This window comes from Megalops cyprinoides, chromosome 5 (assembly GCF_013368585.1).
Source record: "Megalops cyprinoides isolate fMegCyp1 chromosome 5, fMegCyp1.pri, whole genome shotgun sequence".
Classification (NCBI taxonomy): Eukaryota; Metazoa; Chordata; class Actinopteri; order Elopiformes; family Megalopidae; genus Megalops; species Megalops cyprinoides.
Genome location: NC_050587.1, coordinates 7,920,741 through 7,931,980, shown reverse-complemented (window position 1 = coordinate 7,931,980; position 11,240 = coordinate 7,920,741). Strand labels below are relative to the sequence as shown.

Here is an 11,240-nt window from a genome sequence, read left to right as displayed (position 1 = left end):
ATAATTTCTTAAACTTGTAACAAGATTTGTAGTATCTCTACTTGGTGAACATCATCCCTTTTCTGTTTCCTGAGTATAGATTTACATTTACATTTATTTGCTTTGCAGAGCCTCTTATAGACTGACTTACATAGGTTACAATTCTTCAATGTTTTACATTTATACAGCAGGATATTTCCTGGGGGAATCTTGGGTTAAGTCCCTTGCCCCACTGCAGTGGGGGCAATTGGGAAACCCATGGCAGTGTCATTCTGTCAGAACTCATGCAGGGACTCAAGCACAGACAGAGAAAACTGGGCACACAGGTTTATTAAGTCTAGAGGGCAATCCAGAAACGAAGTCAAGGCAGGCAGAGTAAAAAAACCAGAGCAGACACGGCGACCAAAACCACAGGGCAGGAATGAGGAGCAAAGTCGGGAAAACAGGCAAGAAAACAGAACCGGCAGGCAGACAAGATGAAAAGACAAACGGTGAGTTACGACACAGCGAACCGGGACGAACCAGCAACGAGACAAGACACAAGCAGGACTTAAATAGGGCAAGGCTGATGAGAAGACGGGATGCAGGTGAAGACAGTCAGGCAATCAGGTGGGCGGCGACAGGGCGGAGAGCAGGGCAGGGCTGGAACACAGGGAAAAACAAAAGCACATGGACAGGGAAAACAAAACAACCGGCTAAGACGCCGCAGTCCTGACACATTCATTTATAGCTGAATGCCAGAGGGAAACATAAAAGAATGTTTAAGTTTAAGAACTACTCCAACTAATGTGGTAATGGCTTGATTGTGTGTTTTAATAGTTTGGAAAAAGGGCCTGTATGCTGCCATCATATTGGATGCTAGTGTAAGTCTATTAACAATAAAAATAACTAAAAATGTGTTATCAAAGCGAGGCTATAAAGACTAAACAACAGAAATCCTATTGCTCATATTGACCTTTCAAACAGTTCAATTGATCAGTAAATGGTTTGACCACAAAAATATGGCAAGTGGCGAGGTAAGTGAATTTATGCCAGCTATTATGCGCAAAACATAGCAATTTTATAATATTGAATTTCCCCCAAAGTTATGCTTTTCTGTGATCATTCCTTTATCCATATAAGTACTGTACATGAACAGTAAATGCTTTAGCTTTCAATTCAGTAACTCAAAACTTAATTAATATATAAGTCATTCCCTTTAAGTCCCCAGTTGGACTGCATTTGCTTAGCAGATGCTCTTATCCAGAGCAGTTTACATGGCTTTCAATTTTATATGTTATCTGTATATATACCTATGGATATTTACTGAGGCAGGTTCAGTGCCTTGCCCAAGGGTACAAACAGCAGTGACCAGCCTGGAAATCTAACTGGCAAACTTTGGAGTATGAGCCCTGCTACATCTCACTAGCCCACACTACCAATTCTGCAAGAGCTTTTAACAGATTTAAATGAGGAACAGAGGAGCTCTTGGTCCCAAACACAGTTTGTGTATCAGAAAGTTGGTTAACCAGTTGCTTTACATTTTTGATCATGGCAAGTACATGATGAAGTTGAATAAATCAAGTCAAGTTGCATTAATGTCACCTGTGATGTTTATGGCACTAGAATGGGCCTGGTCAAACTCTAAATGGCTGTGACTTAATAATAGTTATTTAACTTACATTTATTACTTGATCACTTAATTACCAAAACAGAATTAAACTTTAATTTTAAAATTGTCAATACAGTTTTTTCCTCTGTCGAGAGGAACACAGCAGTTTCTGAGAATGTCTGACTAGCGTAACAGGTTTGACCACTCTGGAACAGAATACTTTAGCTGGCTTGGAATGATAAAACATATCTTACATCCCTGACCCGATACTCAAAGTTTCACTATTCAACAGAAGAAAAAAACAGGACTAAAATACTCAAAACAATTCAGGAAACATTGGGTAGGTTTTCTCTGAAGTAGTGCCTGTTCAGTTTTTGTGGGGTAATATGATTCTTTAGTGTACCTTGTTTTCAGTTTGATATCAATAGTTTTAATGGCAGACTTACTTTTGCAATAGTTGCTACAGTTTCTGCTGACTTCTAGAGAATAGGTACTTAGTGCATGTGAATAACTGTTTTTGTAAGGTGAAAAGTTTTTTATCAATTAAAAATGTTAAGACAGTCTCAAAACAAAATAAAAACTTGAAGCTTGTCTTAGAGGAAGAAAACATTAGTAATACCTGTAACTAGTTTCACTACTATTCTCACCCTTTCTCTCCCTTCTCTTAGCAAATTTCCCTCCCTTGAAAGGGGAAAAGGGGCTTTAAGTAGTCCCTGTGACCAAACACAATGCCAAACATACAACTGCCCTCTGTTTGTTCATATTACACAATGGAACCGACTTGCTGAATCACAAAAATATTCGAACATACCACTTTTGGGACTATGGCATGGAGAGGTAGGCATTGAGTTTAGAAATCTTTTCCCCATAAACTTTACAAGTGTGTATGGTACGTAACACCTCCAGATAAGTCACATTCCAAAGGCATGTTTCATGGGTCATGCAGACAAGCATCTTCTAAGAAATGACTGGCATGTAAGTTTCAAGTCTCAAAACAAATACAAGCACGCCGTTTAGCTCATTTTACAAGCAAATTTGACTCCATCAGCCCCCTATTAAATAATATATAATAAAATCATCCTTAGAGTTGTTCAGTTTGAGAGTAACTCTTCACTGAGCACAGTTAATGAGAGCACGTTTTAGAAGTGCACATACTGCTGAGAGAAATGTTCCGTAAAAGAGATCCTGCAGCTAATTAATTGTATGAAACCCAATGACATTAAACATAATGAATATAACGTACACAGAACATTGCAAAGAATATTTAAAATGACAAAAGGTAAAGAAAATTCAAATGTTAATTCAAACGGACGTTGTTTAAATTTAGATACTTAGACTGGCTAAACAGGTACAGGCGTTTACTGTGTCCACTTGTAAGATGACACCTGTCGCATCGATTCTGAATGACTTGCTGTGTTTTCATCACGAAATGACAAAAGGTACCGCCCCTAGTTTCACCAGGAATAATAATAAGTTTTAGCTGGGCAAAGACGCCGCACACATTCCGAATCTGACCGAGCAAGAGCTGTAGCAAGTAAAAACGCCAATATGCGAACTCCAGGTATGCTGATATTTGGAATGGTTCTCTCTCCTTGCGGGTGGGTCTTGGACTTAACCAGCACCGTGGCCCCGAACTGGAGGGAAATCAGAAATATTCCGGGGGAGTCGCAGGATACTATCTTGCAGCAGGGAATCTGGGATATATGCAAGGCTTTCGAGACCTCCCAGCAAATACAATGTAATCAGCCAGACCAGGCTTACTTCGCCGAGCAAATCATTACCGTGGCACAGGGACTGATGGTTGCATCTTTGTTGGTCACATTACTTGGTTTGGCAGTTGCAACCCCTGGAGTTAGGTGTTGGAAAGACCGACCAAACTTTACAGTCGCCGGCCTGGGAGGAATTTTGATCTTCCTTTCAGGCGTCATGACTATAATTCCAATCGCATGGTACACTCACATAATGACCAGCATCCCAGCATCGAGTAGTGACATTCGCGTGGGCTATTGCATCGTACTTGGTTACATCGGGGGAATCATGGAAGTCCTCGGCGGAGCAGCTATGGTCATTGTGATGTGCTCTTGTTGCGGCGGGAAGAACCGCGGAGAGAAACCAGCAAAAGCCACTGCCAAGTTCACGCACACGAAAACCCCAATGCCGAGAAAAATCGAGGTGCCGAGTATCACCCGGAGCAGGAGCAGTGCGAGCAGCGTCCCTTACTCCAAAGATTCCCTGGACGACATCGACTTCCCCCGGGCCAAGACCCCGGGAAACCGGTCCACCAACACATCCTACACCGGCAGACCTTACGACGCAGATCTATGAAATGAATTTACAAGCGAGTGACTTTGATCATTTCCCTCAAATATCTGGGCTAAGGAAATTGGCTTCAGTAATAAGTAACTTTACATAATTTCTCCCCTTTTCTACTAACCATCTTTAATACGGGTATGTTCTTTTAAATCTCAAAATGTGCGAACATAGCCTATACTGTATATGTGTATAAACTATGTAAATATACTAATAGGGGATTTGTGCAGTAGGTGGTCTTTCCCTACACTTTAAAGGAAGTAAATGCTGTTATGCTGAAAAGTATATTTCCGTGCGCACTTTAATGTACTTTAGCTAAATTTAAAAGGACGTTTTATTATTGTTTGTAATTGGTGTATGAAGTGGTATTTAAACCAAATGCTGTGAGTCACTTATGCATCTGTTATTTTGAAAAGCAAGGGTTGTGTATTTGCATAAATTGCAAGCAAATCGGTAACGGTAGTTGTGAGCTTGCTGTCAGAAAAGTCAGCCTTGTCACAGAATTATGCGGTAACTTGCACGTTTTAATTGGTGTTCTTAAATTGGCACTGCTTTAGGTTATTTACACCACTTTAATTTAATTGTCATCTGATGTCCAAGAGCAAATGTGTTGGTGGTTGGTGTTAGCCTTTATTAAGGCATACTGAAGTTATGAGTTCCGTGATTTACAGAATGGCACACATAGGCAAAGGAAAGCAACTGATTGTGTGTTATTTAGATCACTGTGTTAGGATCCAATACGTTTTGGAATTCTGAAAAGGGAGGTACATGTATTCGTTTTACACAGAATTGAAGTGTACTTTCTTTTATAATGCTTCCTCAACATTGTTTGTCTTTGACTCATTGCTTGTTTTCATTCACACCGAATCAAATAAACAGTACCTCATTAAATGTGTGTCTCCCAGGCTCACCTTAGAGACATAAACAGTCAATACATCAATTATGCTTCAATTCATGAGTAACATTAAGCAATACTTATCTGAAAACTTGCTGAAATACATGTAGGGCTTATCAATATGACTTATTTAATATGGTATCATTGCCATTTCAAATAAAATGATGAATGCCTTGACCAATTTAATACAATGGCTTGTTTGAACTGAAAACCAACTACATTAAGGGGATTATTAAAACATAATCCCCTTGTATTAAAACATTTGTATTAAACAGTTGTGTTAAATCACACCATCAATAAGTTGCTTTGAATTCTAGCCCTGGAATCTTGAAGATATCAAATAAAATGTCTGATTCAATGGTATTATTTATCTATTCTGTAAACATTCCACATTTGACTCTTCATTAATTCCTGATAAAATGTTAAACTGCATAAAAGTGTATTAATGAAGAGGAGTTCAGAGTACTCAGCAATATGCCCTCACAGTGAATTTGAACTGCAACCTTTGTTAAGTGGGGCTGGGTTTTTACTGCAGCCTATTGTGCACATATAATTTTTCTTTTTTGCTACAACCAATATGTGTGTTATGAACCTTGAATCCTTGAATAGTGCATTTTGACCCAGTGGGCCATATATAATGTTCTAGAAAGTTTAAATTGTCATGCATTTCACATATATATGGTCACTGTATATTATAGTATATAAATATGACAAAACAGAAATGGCTTGAGTACCTGACTCAGATCAAGCTACTTTCATTATTCCATGAATTTGAAGAATTTACTGCTGCATACACAATGATATATGTTCTGAAAAAATAAAATAAAATAAAAAAAACACATTTTAAAATGAACACTAAGCCATTTTACATATTTTCAAGTGCCCTTTTCAAGAAATATATGCCCTCCACTTATCTGGCCTTCGACAAATAGAAAAACCAGAAACAGAAATTTCTATTTTGAGAATCTTGAGACTTGCAGGACACTATGCCACACTGAAGGCTTGGGCTAATAAAATGCTTTGATCACATAGTATCTTGGGTTAGTTATAACAGCTATCCCCTTATAACAACTACCCACACTGTTGGCACCATGGTACAAAATTTTAAGAAAAGAGGATAAATGACAGTGAAGGTCAGGGCAAGAAAAGGCCTTCAAAAAATCAAAGGAGTTGCTGAAGTTTTCAGTGGTGCTGGTAGACCATGATAACAGAGGGAGCTGATGCTTTCCAGTGATGCTTCCTGTTGTCATACCAAATGCAAGACAAACTCAGCAAGTTTGTAACACATTCCTTAACACCTGCAGAGAGAAATAACTCACAGTCTGATACGGAGAGGTTAGCTGTTATATATGGAAAGTAGAGGTTTCATCTGTGGGTGGAAATTCACTTTCTGCACTGACCACAAGGTTCTGATTTTACTTTTAAATGAAATGAAAGCTCACTTCCAGAGGAGCGAGTGCTGGTGCTCGAGCAGGTGAAACCTACTGATGACCTCAGAGTACACTCAGCACTGGACAGGGAAGGATCCAGTGCTCTTGAGGGTTGGTGAGCATGTCTTTGAGAAGACAGCCAGAGTGTAGTGAAGAGACAGAAATTGCACCTTACAAAAACAACACAAACTGAGTGTGCAGGCTAGATGTGTACTGTGGGTAGCACATGTCATCATTTTAAAGAAGGGGTGTTCAGCAGTAATCAAGTGACTATGACAGTTTCATCTGAGCATGACCAGGGTAAAGTAATTCGCCAGGAGCTATGAATGGTGGCCAGATGGATGCAATGGTGAAAATCAGAAATGATTTTGCAAGACAATAAGAAAGTCACTTGGAGTGGCTGGAAAGACAACACAACAGTCTACTTCTACCAAATTACACCACAAACAGACATTGCATGAATACCTTGATAACTTCGAGTTTCAGGGTCTGCAGACCCCCCCCCCCCCCCCCCCCCCCCCACCCACCCACCTTACATAAAACCCTCTTATGAATTTTTCCAATGTTTTTGTTTTACTTTGTCTTAAATGATGCATGTTTGACATGACATGTTTGGTTAACATGCATTTTTTTAATGGCAGCCAAGTGTGATTATATATATATATATATATTATTTGTATTATTAACTAGTTTAGCTTTAGACTAGAGTACATATTCACCTTGCAATACAAACACATTAAAGAGTTTATTAAAAATATCAATTGGATGATATGAGTGCTCAGGTCCATACAACACCATATATTATTATTTCAGTGCAATGCAAACCAGACTATTGCTTATCACAGCTTTATTCTTTCTACATTTCATTCAGGTGGGGTGTTTAATGAAATTGTGGTTTTCTTTGACTTATTAGTTCAAATATGTTTTTTTCATATTACGGTCTTGAGGACATCTGGGGGGAGGATAATACTTTATTTTACAATCAATTAGGCAACATCATGCAAGCTCACTGCTTACAGTTTAAATGTAATTATTTGCATAAACATCGTCCCATACATTGTGAAATGCTTATAGCTAATGCAAGCAAGACTAGGAAGGCAGCAGCAAGGAAAAACACAAGGGTGAAGGAGACAGTAATGCAACAGTCACCTCCTCATTTGAGAACAAAATATCTTCTATTCCTCAACCATTGCAATATGCAAAATTTTATCATTCAAATGTTTAATATATTAGCACAGTGCAGCAGTCTGGAGTTCCCTATGACCTTCTCTGAATGTGGAGTAACTGTCTGTCTCACAGCACATTTTGTCTCTCCTGAAGTGAAAACTGTCCTCTTACTGCAAACTAGGTACTGCCAACGAAAACAAATACCGTATATAAGGCATGAAAGCAGTTGAGGCAAATAATACATCCACAAGAGTAAACACAGCTGAAGATCCAAAATAAACAGTCAGAACATCAGCATACTGGGCAAGTGCTTTTATTACTTGTAGTTACTGTCAAAGTCAGAAGCCCTGCCTGCATTGTACCCTCTAATAGCCAGGTCCTGGATAAGTGATGGTCAAATTTTACCAGTTCTGTCAATATTACATGTAGCACACATACCTCCTAGACTTGATGTATGGACATGTTACTTTTTTATTTTACTTTTCCTTTTTTAAAAGTAGTTGACAGATTTTTAATGAGAATATATATATTTTTTTAATTTAGAGAGAATGCATCTGAATTTTACTCCTCTTATCAAAGGCCTTTACTTCATTCCACACCCAACCCTGTGACTCAGCATATCCAGCCATTACTGATGCCACAGTGAAACACCAAATCATGTATTTTTTTCTGCCAATTATTGAACCTGATGGCTTCAGTTAAAAATGTATTCCACAATTTATAATATGATCAACGAATTAGCCTATGATGCAAAAGAACAAATACAACTGCAGCTAGCAGAACAGCAGATTCTCTCTCAATGGACATATAGAATAAAAGACGCATTCCTCTCTGGGTGTAACCGCACTTGGAATGCAGTTATACCATGAGCTAAAATTCTGTCTCTGGAATCTTGTTGGTCTGCTGTCAAAGAATCCAAGGCTCACACAGTGGAGAAAAAGTCACTTTCAGAACACTTTGTAGAAAAATACAGAATCTTAAAAAAACGCACCAAGAATCGATAATTGCCAATGCATTGAACAAAATGGCAGCATCCACTAGTTCTTTTATTCAAGATGAGGTCACTCACAGTGCAGAAGAGGGGGCTTTTGACACCACAGAGGAGCTTGATGATGAGGAGATCTGGGGATATTTGTCTCAAACTGAATGGTTAATTATTAATGCTTTAGTGGATGAGTGATGCAAATACCAAAGATTGACTCTGCTACATGTACACTCTTTAACTGGTGATAGACTGAAGGTGACCAGGAAGCTTTATCAAGCAATGGCAAAACTAGCCCTCAATCTTTCACAGCAGTACATTTAAAGATTCATTTGAGACAAGTTTTGGTCCTAACATTGACATACAGGCAACTAATTCAACTCAGGGGAACTCCATTATTCTGTAGGCCAAGGCCTATGACAGTCTATGAAGAAGTATGCTTTGCCTAATGAGTTGATTGAGGACCCTTGGGGCAATGAATCTGACACAAGGCAATCACATGCTGACTGTCAGTGTGGTGGTACACTCTGTACACTCTGCACCCATTTGCTTCGGTCCTTTCATCAGCAGTACTGAAGTCTCAAGGATCTTAGTGGATATAGAAGAAGAGTCTCCATCTTTTGTGGGAACTATTTTAGTAGCTCCCTATGTTTTGTACTTGATTATTTATGGAATGGAGGAAACAAAAGCTGCACTTAAAGCAAAGATAAGGTAAGAATATAGTTTCATTCTATATTTTTGTTTAAAAGAGCAAATATTAAAGCAACTTTATTGTAGCACTGTTTCAATGCATAATACATGGTTTTGGATTACTTGTGATTCTCTATAAGGTTACTCCCATACTATGCTATGCTGTCCTTAAGGACCAGGGCTTTCCAAACTTGGTCCTGGGTGGCCCTGTGTGTGTAATTGCAATCACAATTACAAACTTGCAATTCCCCAGTTCTGTGTTCTAAATCAGTAAGTTATCTTACCAATTACTTATTCATTTCTAATCAAATCAATCCACAAACCATGTTACATAAAAATAGATATTTCCTTTTCAATTATTCAGAAATATGGGAATTAGGAATTAATCAGAAAATATGTATCAAAGGACATAAGGACATAACTCTGGTTCTAACCTACAGGGGAGTAACAACAATGGAACTCTCATACTCATCATTTATCATCCAACCCTACATTCTTGCCAGACTATTCTTCTCCCCAACCTATATTCACCCAGTCTTTCTTTAATAGAAGTGTTGCTGATCTCGATCACATCCCTTCGACCTGGTGGAACAGAGATCCCCAGGAGAGGACAATGGAGTCATTCTCCACCTTCCACTGCAAACTTAAAACCTTTGTATTCAGAATACTTCATGGCTCCTTAAACTCTCACCCTCCTGACATAAAAAGCTTTGATAAAACTTGATTATATACAAGTAAGGTATAAGCATTACAGGCAAAAGCTTGCTGACACTATAAGCCAGAAAAAGCATGCTAGTCAAAAGAAGCAATAGAAGCGTGTGGCAGTGCAAACTTGCTGGCCTAAAAATAGTAATAGTTTAGATACGTAGATTTAACAGCAGAGGTCAAGCAGTGAGGATGGTGAGCAAGCATGCGTCCGATAAGGGTCGGTTGCAGAGGTTTTGTAGCACCATCGACTATGATGCTGTTTAGAGAGCTGGGAACTTGGGGGCAGAGTTTATTTCAGGCAGTTAAGGGGATGGCAGAGGCTGCAGAGCAAGGAAGACGGTGGATTTGGTTCAGAAGGAATAGTGTTGGGGGGTCGGAAAGAAGGTGTATAACATGTGGAGTGTGCATTTCTTTCTGTGTGATGTGAGGAACAGATTAGTAGAATGGTGACTAGAATGTTCAGTGGTAAGTTTATAGGTTAGTGTAATTAGCGTGCTCTGTTAGAGGCGTGTATTTCAGTGTGGTTCTTCAGAGGTGAGGATGTGCCAGAACTAACTGTTGAGCCTTCCTGAGGCATGGTGGGCCTAACACAATGAAACCCTAATGAAGGAAGGTGTCTACTTGATAACCCCAATGATTTACCGGCATCTACATGCCTAATCCTTTTCTTGTAATATTTATTTGTAAGTTGCTCTGGGTAAGAGCGTCTGCTAAATGATGTAATGTAATGTAATGGTGCATGTTACCTTAGATGTTACAGTGGCATTGGGCTTTGTTGTCTTAACTGAGCACTTACCTGTTTTTATGGCACTTTGTTTTAATATTAACTGTTTCTACTTTATGAGAGAAATTACTATGACAATGTTTCCTGAAATGGCACAATATTACAGGTATGACACTGATGATTCAGCATCTTTATGGCTATATGCCTAACACTATTGAATTAACTTTTTGTAAGTAGCTCTGGATGATAGCATCTGCCAACTGAAAAAATGTAAATAGAATGTAAATGAGAAGAGATGACCCACTACCAGAGGAACTGCCTGTATAGCCTCAATGTGAAGCTTTTCATACTCTGCACAAACAGAACTAGCTGATGAATATTAACGGCAAACGAGTAGGTTTCTAGATCAACACATTCTGTCTGCTACATGCAAAACCCCTGTTATTATGTGGAGCTGCTCAAACCCAGACGGATTTAGAAGTTTTCCTCAGCTGGCTTTGGGATTTCTGGGTTTAATCTCCTTTTACACCCAGTTTTAAAAAGGTATTGGATGCATCTGTGTTGCACTCTTGTTTTTAACAATTACTGATATAAGAAGAAAAAACATACCAGTTCATACAGAATTAGGAGCACTGAATACTTTTGTCTGTGTAGTAGACTACATAGATTTTATTTTTTGGTTCTCGAGCTTAACTTACACAGGCACACATCTCTTCAGATGTGAGTACAAAGTTGTATGCTCTGAATACTCACAAAACACATAC

At 38.8% G+C, this 11,240-nt stretch overlaps 1 protein-coding gene across 1 annotated transcript; it reads left to right on the top strand.

Moving 5' to 3' along the window:
* Positions 1-3,059: 3,059 nt before the first annotated feature.
* Positions 3,060-4,783, top strand: cldn23a (claudin 23a). The gene has a single exon (XM_036529726.1). It carries the CDS (start codon positions 3,119-3,121, stop codon positions 3,893-3,895), a length of 777 nt encoding a protein of 258 aa, XP_036385619.1. The 5' UTR covers positions 3,060-3,118; the 3' UTR covers positions 3,896-4,783.
* The last annotated feature ends 6,457 nt before the right edge of the window (positions 4,784-11,240 follow it).

Bases quoted from the DNA above. Each gene is read 5' to 3' on its own strand.
- cldn23a (XM_036529726.1), top strand. From the start codon at position 3,119: ATGCGAACTCCAGGTATGCTGATATTTGGAATGGTTCTCTCTCCTTGC.